This window comes from Artemia franciscana, chromosome 16 (assembly GCF_032884065.1).
Source record: "Artemia franciscana chromosome 16, ASM3288406v1, whole genome shotgun sequence".
NCBI lineage: Eukaryota > Metazoa > Arthropoda > Branchiopoda > Anostraca > Artemiidae > Artemia > Artemia franciscana.
Window position 1 is genome coordinate 16535200 of NC_088878.1, and position 18389 is coordinate 16553588.

The following is an 18389-nucleotide window of genomic DNA, read 5'->3' on the forward strand; positions in this document are numbered from 1 at the left end:
TGCCAGTCAACTTTTTCAATTTGATGCAAGGTTTAGTGATGACAGGTTAAGTTAGAATAGGTTAGGTTTGGTGAGGTTGGGTTAGGTTTTTAACCCATTTCTGATACTTAGAACCAAATTTAGCCTAATCTAACCTAAACTAACATAATCTAACCTAACATAACTTCAGCTTTTGCCATTATAGCTTGCATAAGACTGAAAAAGCTTACGCTTAAAGCTAATTGAATCCAAGTAGAGAATAAGGGATTTTGGAAATTCACCGGTGAGTTTCGACATCAACTAAACTTCTGGACATTTACGGAAACGTATATATTGCTTGTTTTGGTCGTGTTATGCCGATCATCTTGTGAGAAACAGTTTAATTTGTTAATCACTCTTCAGCATTAATACATTTGAGTCATTTGTATTCAAACCAATGTTGAAATGAAATATAGAAAATAAGAGTTGTTCAACAATATTGAATGTAAAAGTATGATTACTATTATTCACTCGGATTATTTGGCCTCTGAATGCTTCAGTCCTACTACGACAAGAATTATTTTCCTATTTTAGCTTAAACCATGACAACTCCAGCCATGTACCCATTATTTTCCTCAATATATGAAGAAGAAGGATGGGTTAACCTTGGAGGTGGTAAAAATTAATCTGGCTAATGCAAAATTTATTTCGATCAAAAGTAAGATAAACGTATTATTTACAACTGATTAAATGAAGGTTTTGATAGAGGGATCTACTGCGCCTTCAAAACAAATATATTTATTTATAATTTTCCAACCAATGTTTGAGAAGGAACGTATACTCCAGGTGGTCGACTAACTACGTCACTTAATTTATGAACAGATAAATATTCATTGGTAATAATTAATGAGCAATAATTACTTAGCATATTACAGTGCGTGTGAAAGAAGTGTACAAGATTATACTGTACAACAAATTATACAATAAGTTGTTAAAAAATATGTATATGTGGAACGTTCTTCAATTGCCAAAAATTAAAATTCACATATTTTCTGCTAATTAATATAAAATTTGCTCTAAGAAAAGTAAAGAGTTGTATTAAAACCTGAAGCGAGCATAAATGAAGGCATAAAATAGTTAAAGCCTAAAACGAACTTATCATTACTGTCAATTAATAAGTGCAACCCAAAACAAATATAAATTAAATTGAACATTCAAATTAAACAATAATAGCAGATGCAATGAATCTAAATCGAATAGAAATTAAAAGGAATTATCAAGCCAAACTTAAAACAAACAGAAATTACTACAAGTACGAGTAGGGTTAAAGACCTTGAAACTAACTAAAACCCTAAATCGTTATTTATATTTTAACGAAAATTATTTGCATTTTAGGCAGTATTTTTTTTTATTTTTCATAACATCACTAGTAACACAACAAAAAATAAATCGGCAAGACTAATCAAGTTTAACAAGTAAGAGTGATCCTATCCCCTCTCCCTGAAACCTTCTAAATGGCTTGATTTTTGGTGTGTTTTATTAGAAACGTAGCCTAATTCTAACATAGTGGTTTTATTTGTAAAAAAAAAATCGACGAAAAAAAAAAAGAAATCGCTATAATAGTCAAGATTAGTGGAAAGAACTAATGAATGTAGACTTAATTGTTTAATACATAATGACTGATTCTTTATTGTGTTGTAAAAAAAAAAATCTTGTAAGTCTCAGCATTTTTGATGTTTCAATATTATAAATATAAATATAAATATTTTTAAAATATAATTTGCTCTCAGTAAAGCTAAATTGACACTCTGGTCTTTAGTAGGCTTAGGGGACCGTAGTCCTACTTCGGTTTGTAGTAACATCTGTTTTCTTGAGTTTTACCTGATTACTCATTTTATTTTAGGTTCTTTTAGGAGTTTTTATATTCATTTATAGCGGTATCTTTTATCTTTATGTTTGATGTAAGTGTTCATTATAGTCTCTGTTCGTTTTGGTTTCAATTTAATGATTGGTAGTTATTTTTGGTCGTTTTTAGTTTGAATTAGTATATGGCTTCATCTCTGCTCATCTTAGGTTTAGTATGGCTCTTTACTTTTCGTTGAATCACTTCCTGTTTGGTAAGGTTTTGAAATTAGTTATTGTTTTGTTTTTTTAATTTGAAAAGTTGTATTGTTGGTTAAAATTACGAATATTTGCGATTTGTTTTTTTTTCAGTTTTTCTGCTTGAGGATTAAAACTTTGGATTTTAATGTAAAGTTTGGACAAGATTGGAATTTCCAGTCAATTATGCTATTTTGTTTTATAAATTTTTGCGTTCTAGTGCCCTTTGAATGTCAAACGCGTTCGGAGGGCTGCTAGCCCCCTTCCCAAGCCCTTTTTAGCTGTTGTTCCCCCTCAACCCCCAAAGACATCCGATCAAAATTTTTGAGATAACAGTTTTGTTCCAAATAGTCAGAAGTGCCAATAATTATGGCTCCAGGGATGACATAACTCCCACTGTATCTGGCGCAAGGGCTATAAATTACGCAATTGCCCATTGTTTTTATATAGATTTTATTATTGGGAAGGTGGGCATGATTGATACTGGATATTTGAAAAGGCCAAAGATATTAAGTTACAAATTTCGGGGCATGTTGAGGGGTTTTGTGATCTAAATAAAGACACGTTGTATGTATCTATGTTGTCAAAGGGACGTATGTGCAATATCTTGGGAACGACTAAAGGTGTTAAGTTTAAATTTTAAGGTGATATTGAGACGGGTTTTTTTTAAACTAAATCAAAAAATAATATGTAGGCTTAGGTGTAGTTTGTCAAAAGCGTATCCGCAATATCCCAGGAAAGGCTAAGGGTATGAAGTTTAAACTTTCAAGGAATGCCAAGGAACATCAATGTTGTCAATGTTGTCATCAAGGAGAATCAATGTTGTCAAAAGGGGATATATCTAATATCTCAGGAACAGCCAAGGGTATTAAGTTGAAACATCCAGGTTGCATTGGTTCTCGACGGCCTGTTTTCATTTTTATTTTCTAAAAAGCGAAACAGAAGTCATTTTAATAAATGAGCTAAAATGCATTTCTTCAAACATTTAAAACAAGTTATATTGCATTAAGATTCTTATAACAAATGATCAATCAATATTCGTCCTTGTTCAAGGTTGTAACAAGATTTTAAAATTGACCTCTGCCCTATAGAAGGTTAAAATTTATGCAGGTTTTCAGTCCATGTATTTGAATGCTATCCCCGTTCTTTATCGATCCGAAATTCTACGGTAAAACTGTTATTAAAATGTGTGACCAAATTGTGTCCAAAATAGAAATAGGAAGCCAGAATCTTAATTCTTAAACAAAAAACGACAAAAAGCTTACAAAAATTCCTTTTATTAACAAAAAAAGTCAATTAAAAATGAATAGGAATTAATTAAAAAGAAATCTCAAAAAAGAAGTTTTTCAAACATAGCAAAGAGCTACATTGCACCAAAGACGAGCAAGAATAAATTTAACTAGTAATTTGGTCTTAAAACGACCAGAAATTGCTATCAGTGAACAATTGAGACGCAAACTAAGCGAAAATTACTATAAATAGGAGTTGGGCTAGTGCCCCTTTAGTCGTTTGAATGCCAAAGCGTAATTGGTGTTTCTGGTGTCCAAGAAGATAATTTCCTATCGAATTGGCTCTCAGTAAGCCTGATTATTAGTGATCGATGACTAAGGGAATCATAAAAGACATCTCAAAGAGGGAAAGTTTCAACTGTTTTAGATGGTCACTAGTTGGTCAAATTTGAAGTCCTGATGCTTTCATAGAAAACTCGTAAATGCTTCGTTTTGGTTCAGAGAGACCGTTTTTGTTTACTAAAACACTTTTTTGTCGCTTTTTCGGGCCTTTGTTTAAAAAATTATTCCCTGAAAAAAAAGAAAAAACAGTTTTCTTAATACAACTGGCGATATTCAAAACAAACGTCATATGAATTGTCCAGTTTTAAAACAAGTAAAGTCTTCTTAATGTTTGTAAAGGATTGTCATTTCATCAAGTAGCTATAAAGGAATTTATTTTATGTGGGAGGGATTTATTTAGTGTGGGAGGGATGTGAAACAAAACTGGGTAAATATGTATTTTTTAAGATGCAGTTGATGTAAAAAATATCTGTGGTGGATCCAGGAGGATGGGCTCATCTTGGCTAAGCTGCAGTTTGATTTTTTGTAGTTTTGGCTACTGTTGGGGTTTCACCCCTGTTTCTTTTCTTTTCCAGATAAGTGACCTGTTTTCGTTTCCGTACTTACAATTGCTCAGATCTGCTATACTTGTTTTGCAATAAGTAAGCTTGCAAGCTAAATTTCATTTTGTCTCCCTGTTCTGGGCCATTGAAACATATTATTTAAAAGATGCCAAGGATTTGAACTTTAATTTAGCGGATTGGCCAGAGCCAACCTAAGGTTCACCCCCTACAGAAAGTGCTTTTGTACAGAAGTGGTGTTTTGTTTTTGGGGTCTACATTGACACCCTGTTTAGTGAGTCTGTTTTTTAAGAGTTGATATATATGTGTATTTTGTCAAGTGACCTTTGGAAGAATACAAGTGAGCTATTTTCTCCAGCCGTGTAAGATTATTTTTCGAGGGACCCAGGCATGGTAGGAAAAGAGTTCGCGATAAATACCGTCACTAGTATATGGACAGGGGGCCCATTTACTCTCCAAGGAGAGCTAGAGATATTAGTGGTGACCCAGGTTGGTTGGACCCCTGGCCTAGAGTTTGGCCCGTTTGATCGTTCGATCAGGTTACCATACCCTGGAGCAGGGTATAACGTTAACGGGTACTATAATACTCTACATTTACGGTACAGTAGTGGTAACCGCGTGGCATTCCATTGCAATATTTGGCGCCAGCGAGGATTTCCCCTCCAATAAGTGGTGCAGCACCATTTCCGCGCTAATATCTGGTAGCAGCCGTGGTTACCATTCCAATACTTACATTTATACAAATCTGTCAATCATCAAGGCTAGAATTTAATTTGATTATTGGGTCTGAAAAGAAAAAGGGCCAAATTTTATATATGGCCGTGCCCCTCTCCCTTCCCTCTCAAAATCATGGACCTACCGCTGAGAGGTAGAGGGCGAATCTTCCCTTATGATAGGTGCGGACACTATTCCAATATAGTTAATAGTCATCATTTGTATTATATTTTTGAGCTAAGTGTTAATTTTTATATTGTCTAAGATGTCTCATCGGCTGTTCAAGGTGGATCAAAGTTTTATATTTCTTTTCAAAGCAACAGTCAGGCGATTCAGAGTGGCTTTTTTCTGTCAAGTATTCTCAGTTTTTATCTGGAACGTATCATATTTATCCTAGAAGATTGTTTTTACAATTGTTTACTTCTTATATCCATTGTTATCAAAATAAACGAACTTAATTTTTAATTGCTTAACTTTAGCTGCTTATTCTGAAATTTATACAAGTTTTATTGCTAAGCCTCCCCTTGTCAATTTATGATTGTCCTTTCTAGTCCAATGATAAAGAAAGTGACGATTCTGATCAAAAAGAAGAAATTGTTGCTAAAAGGTTTCTTGAAGAAATAGCCGACGAAGACACTTTAAGTTTTGTGGCTGGAGGCTCTTTCCCTGAGACAAAGCGAGAGTTTCCAAAGAGGAGGCTTAGATACCATAGCCATTGCTTCACCGGAAGCACATCTATGGGAGAGCCTGGAATCAAAAAGCAAAAGTCATTTTCTTCGCCAAGCATTAGTAAGTTGTTTTCTTTTATGCAATTCTCATATTTACATGAAACCAAATATATCTTACGTGGATGTGGTAAATAGGCTTATTACAATAGTCGTCAACAAAGCTAAGGTTCCTTTAAGTATGCTTTCAGGCATGAAAAGGATTCGAGGATTTAATGGATGTTCTTCTTTAATTGATTAGCCACACCTTACTTCGATATCATTTGGAACTGCTAACAAAGGAAATTGTTCGTTAATTAGGCAGCATGGGCCTCTTTATCAAAATGCTAATTACCTAAAAACCGGGTTTATGGAAGTATTAAAAACACAGAAACATGGTGTCTTGCACACAAGAACAAAACAAATGAATTAAATAACTTTTTACAGCTTAGATTTGTGTTTCTGATTAGAAAAAGGAGAAATCAAATATCTCTTGAAATATCCCTTGAATTCAGAATAACTAGTTTTACGTTGCCTTTTCAACTTGAAAGTCTTGCTGAAAACATTTGTCAGCTTAGCTGACAAATGTGTTGTGAGAACAGGAATTTTCTCGTTGAAAAAAAAGGAAATCTTGACACGTTCCTTATAGTCACAGAATAAGTGTTTCTTGCTAAAAACACTTTTTTCTCCAAGTTTACCACTGAGAATCCCTCAGAAACACCTATTAATAATTGCAAAATTAGGCCACTGCGTTCAGTTGTAGTTTGTAATTGTAGTTTAGTCGATTGTAGGAAGGCAAATTTCGTACCCCTCCCCCCGTAGACTTTAAAAGCGAATAAAAGGTTGAGGTATTCGCATGAGAATGTAAGCCCTCCAGCCAGGGATAAAAACATGTTTTATGACTCTTGTTAACAATTCACTCAATGATATGTGAAATCTGTAAACTATGAAGGTTGGAAACACTGTAATTCAAAAGTCTTAAATTTCTGAGCCGAACTCTCCTTGGCTATAGGCTCCTGCGGACCAAATTCCAAGTAAATGTTTGCATTTTTGTGTGAAGAATAGTAGCCTAGTCCTTCGACATTTAGCTGTTTTTTTTTTACCCAGTCAAAGACTTAGCTTCGTTTTACGAAAATTAATATTACTACGAGAGGTTTCTGTTGATTCTGCCTGCCTTCTTCGGTATCGACTTCTTCCTGTCAGTTTTAGAAGATCTACTTCAACTGAATATCAAATAACCTTAATCTCAAATGAATATAGATTGAGAGACAAAATCCCAACCGAGTAATTTAGACATAAATAGTATAATTTGAAAAAGAAGCGTTAATTACTATTCAATAAGCTTCGATGATCGAGCGTAAGCCCTTTATGTTTTCTTTTATTGTTTTTGTATATTTGTCCAGGTTGAGGTATCCATTTGTGCACTACCTACCTGTAATTACTTTTGTCTTTTTATTTCTTCTGGATTTTCATGTTCTAGTTTTGTCATCAATTTTTATCTATTTATTCACTTTTTATAATGTTTATGAATGCAATCCTTATGTTTGCAAGTCCCAACATTTATGTGCTCTGCTCTCCTTTGGGGCGTAATATCATTTTGTTGCTGTGTTGTATTGAGCTGAGTCAATAAGTTCATTCAATTCGCTCAGTCATTATCTAATCCGTTCTCGATTTGTATTCCAACAGTGAAGAAGATAGCCCTCGAAATTTCCGAAATGGTGTGTGATGAATAGGTTTTTGTTTAATGCCATTTGCATTGGTGATCTGATAAATGATTAATGATCAGTGTTAAAAAAAAACTATCTGACCAAAAGCCGAAATATACCTTTGGAGGGAAGGGGCAAAAATCGTGCAGCCGTAAGGAAAAGTGCGCTAAAGTTTTCAGTTAACTCATTCTTCATAAACGTATTTTAGTAGAAAAAGTAGACATGGGATCATACAACATACAAAACAAGAATCATACCAAAATTTAAATCTCTATGATTAGGCTTAAATTGAGTCAGAAAGATTTTCATATTTTAAAAAATCAGAAATAAATTGTGGTTAAAGAACAACTTATTTATGACATTCATTGGGAGATTTGGGATGTTGATTATTTTTGAACTGAATATTTAAAAAAATTATTTTTTTTTCTGTTAAATTGAGGGTTGTGAAATTGTCCCTTTTTGCACCAAGATGTCTAATTTAAGGCAGATTGAAAGATTTTGAGGACTTTCTATGTCGTGAAACTATATGTAGAGAAAGTTGGAGCCTAAGACATAGTTGAAGTTTCTGTTCACTGATTTATAAGAAATTCTCACTGGTATGTTTTTTTGTGGGGTCACTAGTGCCTCACTAACATGTACTTTTGTATTGCAAAAAAAAAAAAAAATCATAATTGAAATTATATTATAAGTTTATTATATAAAATGTAATATTACAATTTAATACCTTAAGCTGTTGTAATTTGAAAATGGATACATTCTTTGTTGTATGGTACCATCGTATAGTACTGGTGAATGATTTTACTTTGAAGATTGCATTACAAATGGAGGGAAAACTTTCGATCGATAGTTTTGTATCTTCGTCATTAGTGATTGGCAAAAAGTTTAAGCGATTTATACATGAATGAGACTTCAACTATTCTTTTACCATGGTAAGGCTCAAACCCTCAGTACCCTTAAAGAACAAAATCTTGCAAGATAGTCAGTCTGGAAGCAAAACAAGGTGAGCATTGACTGCAGTAGATTTCTAAGAAAGCTCATGTCTGTGAAGGTATTAACTCATTTTTTTCCGAAAACTTGGTTTATCAATATCAAACTCTGCTAAACTCATAAGTTTATGAGGAGTATTGATTTTTATCTAAAATGAGAACTGCTTTGTATTTCGTTTGGCTGACATACTTGAATATTAATCGTTTAGCATTTTTTTAACCAAAATTTCCAAAAGGTTGAGGTTTTGAGGGGGAAGGAGAAGAACTTGTTTTTAACGCATCTAATCTCTTCTGGTCAGGTGTAAACTTACAGAATGATAAAATAATATTTTTTAACTAGTAGTCTTGGCACCATTAGTTACTTAAAAGTATGCCGACAGACTTGGGAATTGGGTAATCGCCAGCTGTATGGTTGTTTTGCTTCTGAAACGACCAAGCATTTGAAACTCAGCGTTACTTTCTAAAATACTACTGTCCTTACTACTACTAACAGTTCACTACGTCTCTAAGCCGCCTAAGGCCAAAATGCCCGCGCAATCTCCTCCTTCACCCCAATATATTCAAAGCCTCGCTTTTTACCCCTCCTAAGAAGTTTTAGTTTTCTTTCGACCCCTCCTTATAACCTTTGTTCACTCCATTTGGGGATGACCTGCTTCTCGCTTGGCCCCAGATGGATGGCCGAAAATAACAATCTGTGGCAATCTGTCATCCTTCATTTGCAAAACATGCCATAGCCATCTCAACCTTTCTCCCATTCTATCTAAAAAATGCAATAGGACCACATTTCTCGTAAAAATTGTTGTTTGACATATGATCAGTCTAACGGGCACTGAACACTATCTGGAGACTAAGATAAGATAACCAACGTTTCTAAGATATAGAACGTTCGATCATCTTGTAATTATCCTTGGTAAAGATTTTGGCAATATCAAAAAGGGGTTGGAGCGGGTAGTTTGAAGCACATGCTACGTTCAAGCTCTTTAAGTAGGCTTGCTAAGCTTTACAGCTTACAAGAGCCAGAAATAGCATTTGGGTATGTGTGGAGGAACTTGCTTCTTAGGGGGACCATGTTATTAAAGGAAAAAAAAAATAGGTGAACCATATGGAGTCTCTTAGAAGAATATAGTGCTCGTAAAAGTTATATCTAGCCGAGGAAGAGAGTATTATTTAAAAAAAAAAAAAAAAAAAAAAACGCTGCGTACATGCCTAATAACAAAAAAAAAGAACTTAAAACTATTAAAACGTACCAGGACTGGTAGTTTGGGACACTATTTGAAGAGTTCATGGAGTTTATGCTACTCCATTCTATTATTAAAGGAAATTCACTAACGTTATTGATAAACTAAATATACTTGGTTCATTAAAGAAATTTGCTGTTTCAATTCAAAATTGTAATGATGTGTTCAAGGGCTTAGCGGGGTAGCTTTTTTTTCTGGCGATTTAAGTAGTTGGATGTATGAATAAATGAGTAACCTTTCCAAAGAAAGCTGTCATATTCATTTGAAATAACTGAAGGCTCGAAGAAGTCAAGCTGTTATTTTGACATAGCCTTAAGCATGTCATTTGGATCGATTGGACTAGAGTCTTTGCATTTAGCTTCACCGCTGTCAAAAACCATCTGCTAGCTTTTAAGGAGTTGTTTAATGTTGTGTCATAGACTATATGTTCAACTTTCTCTGATGAGTTTTTTTTTCTTTGTTACAGCGTTTTTCAGGGGGTTGAGACAATTACGCAGGCACATAGCTCGCTTTGATTACCTATAAGAGGAAACGTTTATGAAGGAGTAGTTGAAAAGGATCTTTGTTCGTTGTTCTAATAAATCCGAAAATGGGTGCATCATTTCTGTCTGTATCATCATGTCAATGTCTACATCTTGCATCATTTACCATCAACACTTCTTGCAGTAGCTGATTGAAAAAAGTGAATCAAAGTAATTGATTCTCAAGTTTACTGGACTGTAAAACTCATCTTTCGATATTTTTTGATAAGATTTGATTTAGTTAGTATACTTCTCAATTTTAATCTGGGGGTTTTGTTGGGAGGAGTGCAAGATCTGTTTAAAGTTGTTTCTGTCACAGCATGAATTTCGGCGTCAATGCATCCAAGAAAGGAACTTGCACTTTGTGCTCTTTTCTGACAGTGTAACTACACGCTCTTAAATTAGACAAGAGGAGTTTGGATCACATCAAAGAATTAAGCATGTAAAATCTTGATTATTAAAAAAAAAAAAAATTGTGGCCTTTTGTTTATATACGTAAGCAAAAGTTATTGCTGATTGGGTTCTTACTGACTCGTTACATAAAATCATTATTAAAGGAAATTTATTAACTCTATTAACAAATTAAATATAGTTAGTTTATTAAAGACATCGGTTGAAGTTGATTGTAGAATCTTGACTATTAAAAAATAAAAATTGTGTCCATTTGTTTACATTCGTAAACAAAAGTCATTGCGGATTGGGTTCTTATTAACTCGTTTAATAAAAAGAAAAATTTTGAAACCTGTTCATTCATTTCTAATGTGAGCATGCTCTCATTGAAAGACTTTTTTTTACTGAAGAATGAATAGCGCCTATCTTGGCCATCTACTGAACTTTTCCTGGTAGAATCTCTAAACCGTTTGTTAGTGAACTGCATCTATGCTTTTTAGAATTCTGCTTAAATGTACGCTTGACGTTGAACAGTAATGGATTTAGGCTAGGATTAAATAAGCTGGAATTAATATGTATTTTTATGGAACATACAATCCAAGCTACGGAATCAACTGTATTTAGAAATGTTTGTGAATCACTGGTAGTTTCTATTTTTGTGCCATCTGAATAGAGACTGAAATTAGAAATAGTTACACAATTTGAAGACATTTTGACGTGAATTATTGGCAAATCTACGTGGAAAAGTATTGGCTGGTTGAATACGGGATTAAATTACACTCCTCTATATTATATCATTAATCCTGAATTGGTTGATGACGTGTTGAAAACTACAATGTATCCGTTTTTGATGCATCATAACTCATGACACAACATGGGAGATTTGCCTAACCTATTAGCTTCAGGCCAAAATTGTGCATTCTTAAACTCCACACTGGGTGTGTTTTGACTCAGACTGATAAGTACTTTTCCTATCTCTTAGCTCATTTTCAATACCTCTTTTCTTAGTCCTTTCCTAATACAGTCTATCCCTTGATTTTTTGATGCTTATTATGTTCTAGTGCTAGATAAAAGTCATTGCTGTCTATCTTGACTGGGCTAATAAGAAAACCGCCAAGATAAGGCGGACATCTGTTTATGGCTTTTCTATTCAAAATAAGGAAATTATCTTTACATGGGAAGTTGCTAGAAGATTGGGCTTTTTAATTTTTCTTTTCTACTCCATTATTTGTCAGGAGATAAATCGAATTATTGGCTCTCCGGAGAGTTCGTGGATGTTAGAGCTGTACCGAGGAAAAATGTTTGTTACTGTAATATAAGATGTTTCATGGACTCAAAAAACTTTTTTATATGCTGTTTTGTTCGACTTTATGCGAGAGTTGCTGCATAAATTAGGCTAGTTTGTTTGGGATTTTTGTCGGGCAGCAGATTAGATTTAAATGTGTTTTAATGTCACAATATTTTGGTGAAATATGGTCTTAAATATGGTTAATGGCCAAATCGTTATTTGAGATACTGGGGACATTCAGATCAATTTAGAATAACCCCCCCCCCCACACCTAAAAAAGTAAAACTCAGTAAAAAAAAACTAAATAAAATTCTTTTGGAGCTTTTCGAAATCTATTTTATTTTCTAAGATTAATTCAACATGACAACGCTCATTATTTTATGTGCAAAATTCAGAAATGATGATGAGTAAACTATAAATTTGCAATATAGACCAAACAATGAATCAGTTTTACCCTCCACAACGAATATACATTACTCCCAATTTATATTTTCTATTTTTGCTCCTTTCAGATCAAGATGCCGTTAAGCTGATACCACAACCAGGTCTAAATGACTCAATAAGCACTATTGCCGTATCAGATTCTCCGACAAAAACTTATGAAACAAAAGAGTGTCAAACTGAGCCCGAATCTGAGCTACCTGTTAACCATCTACTCCCCTTTCTTTTCCCCGTCGTTTGTGATGAGTCCACACACCTAAGTGCGTCAGCTCCATTGTCTCCTCCTAGTAGATATTCTTTCTCTTATCCAACTGCAGAAGAATCTTTGGAAAAATATATGGAGTATGCTAGTGAATATCACAAGAAATCTGCAGATTTTTTCACTAGCCGAGTGGCTACAGGTATGTAATTATAATTTGGTACTTGTCTTTTTATAGGCTATACGAAAGATTATCAAAGAATTTGGCACTTTATAACCTGAATAGTGGAAAAAATTAGTTGCTAACTATAGCCAGTATTATGTTCCGATGAAAGTATTGTTAGCTGTTCGCTCTAAACGGGGTAATTAAAAACATCAGCTTATAGCTCCTTTTTTAGAATGAGGTAAATGAAAAAAGGTAGGCTACCATCTATGCGCAAATGTGTTTGCATAGGGTTTTGTCGATATTGAAATCTTTAATTTTTTTTTATTTTTTGCCCACTACGAGAGCAATTAATTGGGTTATTTACGGATTAAGTTCCTCTGTCGTTCAAAGCTAAAACAAGTATCTGTTTTCTTTTTTGGCCAGGATGTTCTGGCTCTCAGCTTATGTAATTTAGGTCTTACTTTCCTTAGAACTTGTTTTGTGCGCGTGTTTGTGTGGGAGGGGGGGTAAGGGAAGGAGGAAATCTGAAGAGAATGATCGGGAATGGTGAGTTTCTATAATGATGTGACTCACCCCATTTTAATAACATCTATGGGCCAACCCTTCTGCAAAATATAGTAGTTTTCACGATTGTTCTGTCCCTATGTATTTTACATAGTTTGCGGAGTTTGTTTTATTGCTTTAAATTTGCGCATGCACTAAAATTTATTCCAGGGAACGTGGTTATTGCAATGCTCTGTGGATTTAATCATCCCTGATAGCCATCTTAATAGTTGAAAAAATCGGTAATTATTAATAACATATTATAGAAACAGTGGCACTTTCCGTCACAACAGAACAAAAGATGACATTTTGCAATGACGAAAAAAAAACCACAGCTCTTCGTTCGATGAAAAAAAAAAAAAAAAAAAAAAATATAACTCTTTGCAATGATACTTTTTGTGACGGCTGGAAAATTATTTGTATAAGAAACCAAAAAAAAAAAAAACAAGTTGTAAAGATTTATAGCCTCAAAGTTAAATTGGAACACGTTTTTGCTTTCATAGTAAGGTTCGCGGGACCAGCAATAACGTAGGTGTTCTGCTAGTTTAGACACTCACCTTTTGAAAATTCAAAAGCGATTTAATTCTACTCCTCATTGACTGTAATGAGAAAACTGACTCTTTGGCTGGCCCTACAAACTTGGCTACTAGGTTTGGCAATGAGCCAGTCGTACTATGGCTTTGGCTTCTGCAGAGGATGTGCCTCTTCCCTAAACCTTAAGGACAAATCCAAACAAAAATAAAATACTGACAGAGAAGCTTAAAAGTCAAGTTATTTTGAGTCTTTACTATATTGTCTTTCATAGCCGCTAATGAATGCTGACAGTAAAGTTGTAGTTGAAGAATTTAAATTATATTTCGTTCCAAAACTCAAATTTTTTATGCTCCAAACTTCGTTTATGTGTCTTGAAACTGAGATTTTCTCCAGAAATCTGTTTTACTAATTATATATGGCTTCAACTTTAACTAATAAACTTCTTTATTTTATTCTTTTTTAATAATACGATTATTGCAGAAGAGTATAATAAATATATTTTATACTTATCCATTATCATTGTTTTTTTTTGTAAGCTTTGCGGGGGGGGGGGGGGGGGGGCTCAGCAACCCCAAAGCTGTGGGTTTTTTTTTCGTGTGTGAATCTGTTTTCATTTTGTTCTCTGGCAGACTAGTCCCTGGTCTTTCACTGAACTCGACGTTTGGCAAACCATTATCTATTTGTTAAAAAAGGGAACCCGTTCGAGGTGCCGATATAATGCAAATAAATTGGCGAAAAGCTGTAGTGATAGCAGAATATCATCTGCCCATGATTTTCTGAGATTTTCTGGCCAAAAAAAAAAACAATCTATATAGGTCACGATTTTAAGAAAACTTGTTAAGAGCCTTAATTTTGGAAAAGAAATATCCTCTGTGTGACGTCATTTTTATGAGCAAAGTTCGAGAGCATACCTACGTCATATGTGCCTCAGTAGTTGTTGTGTTGCTTTTAGTGTCTATGATACAGTCTAAATTACACAAAAAACATAGCTACGTATAAAATACCAAGTGTAATGAGTCTTTGAAAAAGGAGTTTTCAGCAGTTTCGTAATGCCTAGAGAATAAATGAATAGCCTAGACCCTGATGAACAAAAGAAATACACGGTTAGATTACTTGTGAGAACGACAATTTTAATGAGTCTAAATTGAAAATGAAGAACAAAGAAGTATGCGGTTAGAAGATAAGTGACAATGAGAATTGCAAGTGACAGCAAGAATCAGAACTTGTAAAAAATATTTTGGAAAATTGGCATCCTGGGATTTTCTGGCCTGCAAAAAGGATCTACATGAATTTGAAAAAATTTGTTTGAAGCTTTAATTTTGGAAGAAAAAAAAATCATGTGATTGGCGTCAAATTTATGAGTACATTTCAAGAGAATAGGTGACACCTTTCTTACCCCCCTCCCCAGGAGTGATCGTATCGTTTTTATATCAATGACACATGCAACATTTCAAAAGGAAGAAATGTGACAAGGCCAATCCGAGTAGCTAAGGTAAAGAGTATTGAAAAAAGTAATGATAAGCGAAAATGAAGAACCAAAAATTTTAATGCTAAAATACTTTTGTCAGCTACAATTACAACAAGCCAAAAACAAAGGTGAAGAGCAAAGAAATATCCGGTTCGAAGATAGGGGCAGCGAGAATTAAAACAAGTCAAATACAAAAGTAAAGAACAAAGAAATGTGCGGTTAAAGGGAAAAGCGAATTAAAAAAAGTCTAAAACAAAAGGGAAGAACAAAGAAATATGTGGTTACAAGACAAGTGACAAATGGGAGTCGAATGAATTGAAGATGAAAGTGATGAACAAAAAATATGCCACGGTGAGAACAAAGAAATATGTGGTTAGAACATAAGCGGCAGCAAGAATAACAAGCTTAGCGTGAGCTCTAGAACGTGTCACAAATAAAGTGAAAGACAAAGAATCGTGCTATGAGAAGACGAGTGACAGCAAAAATCAGACCAAGTCAAAAATAAAAGTGAAAAAGAAAGGAATATTACCTTAGAACAACGCTATCACTATCATTGGGACCCTACAACGTTATGTGTATTCCTTTTGGAGCTCTCCATTTTCCCGAGGAAAGAATAGGAAACAAAGGTGATTCATTTGGAGGTTGCTGCTTATAAAAGAAATCAATATATACAAGTCTGCCGGTTACCGAGTAACGGGGCCCCTCCTTGAGACTGGCTAAATAGTTTTTTTTTTCTTAAAACTGGCATTTGACATTTCAGGCCACAAAATCGATCTAAAAAGGTTATATCTTTAAGGAAGAATTTGTGTTTATCCCAGGGTGGTTGTATTGAACCTATGGTTACACCATGACATCAAGAAGAGGCTCACATTGCCTGCGGTTAGAAGACAAGCGACAATTAGAGTCAGTATATACAAGCCTGCCGCGTAGCTGTGCCGGTATGCGGCCTCAAAATCGACGGCATAGTTGTTGATATATATATATATATATATATATATATATATATATATATATATATATATATATATATATATATATATATATATATATATATATATATATATATATATATATATATATATATATGATATATTATTAATATCTACAGATTATCTTTCAAATAACCTTGAAGGACCATCCAAGGAGTCAAATTTATGATGACTTCTGTACACTGACTGACGGCTTAATGCCTTCTTGACGCTCGTTTTTTTTTTCTTATCGAGAAATAAGCCTGAATATTCCAGAAGTATTTTGGGCGAAACCAAAAGTCGCAATAAATTTTTGTTTGGATTGCCATAGTTTGTGCGTCAAATTTTTTTCAGTTTCCAATTCAGAAATGATAAATCCCCGATATAATCGAAGATTGTCCAAATGTTTTGTAACATGACGTATGGTGCTGTCTTTCCGTAATAACTAAGAAATGAAAAAATAAACGATCTTTCTAATGATGGTATTGCCTCAAAAACTCTAATAACATAAGTATTTCTGTTGTATATGCTATATTCCTTCTCCTTAGATAAAATAATTGGGGGAAAACATACAAACTAGTATTCCTTTTGAGAAAGATGTTAACCGAATTAATGAATAATTAAAAACCAAAGAACCTCTGGGAATACCCGTACAACAGTACCTGTAAGAAGCTTTCTTAGACAGGGGGCAAATTTAAGGGTATCATTTGGGGAGGCGAAAGGGGACTCTATTGCTAAACAAAAATCATATTGCATATGTTGTGATAAGTAAAAAATACCGCACTTCCATGATTTTTTTTCCTCCTTGGGTTGGGTTGAAGGGAAACAGTCCTCTTTCCCTCAAGTACAGGATACTCCGAACTATCCTCAATATTATTGTTATAATCAAATCTAGCAAAATAGACAAAGCTAATGTTTTTATTTTTTTGTTATTTTTTGTTTTCTCTTAAATCAAATTATGGTAACCCAAAAGTTTGATTTTTTTCCCTCAAAATACTTGTGAAATGTTCAAATCTATACCCTCATAAGAAAAAAATTCAGTGCAAAGAAGCCATCTAGGCCACCATCAGGGTAAAGAAGCCATGAGTCATGATAAATTTGACTCCTTGAATGACCCCTCAAACAGGTGTCCATTGGTAGCCCAAAGGTCAATTGCTGTATTGATTTAGCTCTAGTAATACTAGAAACCATATAGACTTACTGGTAATATATTATATTTCATTACAAGAAATCAAATTCTTTAGAATTACATTTTTTATTCTCAGATATGTGTATTTTGTTGAAAGTGGCCGCAGGTACATATTTTGTTCCGGACAGTTTGTACTATAAGATGTCCAAAAATAAAAGCTGTCGGAAGAATGGTTCAATTACAAGCGGTCCTTTGTAAATCTAAGCAAACAGTCTTGTAAACCCAAGCAACATCCCAGAATTTTTAAACGTTTTAATGGAAAGAGAATTAAAAGTATGTGTTATCCGCCGGATTGAGGGCCAATCGCAAGAGAGCTATATATATATATATATATATATATATATATATATATATATATATATATATATATATATATATATATATATATATATATATATATATATATATATATATATATAATATAATATAATATAAGGAGTGACCCGGCTCAATAGTAACCGAAGCTCTAAACAACGGAATTTTGATACCAATAGTTACATCAAAAGAATTGCATTTTAATGCTGATTTTAAATATATAAGTTTTATCAAGTTTAGGCTTACCCATCAAATGTTACGAGCCTGAGAAAACTTGCATGATTTTAGAAAATAGGGAGAAACCCCCCTAAATGTCATGGAATCTTAACAAAAATCACACAATCAGATTCAGCGTATCAAAGAACCCTACTGTAGAAGTTCCAAGCTCCTATCTACAAAAATGGGGAATTTTATATTTTTTGCCAGAATACAGAATTTTGTATTTTTTGTTTATTTGTCTGTTTGTTTTTTTTTTTGTTCCAGGGGTGATCGTATCGACCCAGTGGTCCTAGAATGTCTCGAGAGGGCTCAATCTATCGGAAATTAAAAGTTCTAGTTCCCTTTTTAAATGACCAAAAAAATTGGAGGGCACCTAGGCTCCCTCCCACGCTCATTTTTTTCCAAAGTCACCGGATTTAAATTCTGAGAAAGTGATCTTATTCATAGTGATCATAGTCGATAAACCTAGTAACTATGTCTTTGGGGACGACTTACTCCCCCACAGTCCCCTTGGGAGGGGCTGCAAGTTACAGACTTAGACCAATGATTACATATAGTAATGATTATTGGGAAGTTTGCAGACGTTTTCAGGGGGATTTTTGGTTGGGGTT

General features: G+C 33.9%; 1 protein-coding gene across 4 annotated transcripts in view; it reads left to right on the forward strand.

Moving 5' to 3' along the window:
* The window catches only part of LOC136037141 (uncharacterized), a 152674-nt gene that overhangs the window by 49942 nt on the left and 84343 nt on the right, over window positions 1–18389 (forward strand). For all 4 annotated transcript variants that reach the window (XM_065719640.1, XM_065719643.1, XM_065719641.1 and 1 more), the window contains exons 11-12: window positions 5455–5692; window positions 12249–12578. In XM_065719640.1, coding sequence (XP_065575712.1) covers window positions 5455–5692; window positions 12249–12578 — 568 coding nt within the window. The remainder of the gene's footprint in view (window positions 1–5454; window positions 5693–12248; window positions 12579–18389) is intronic.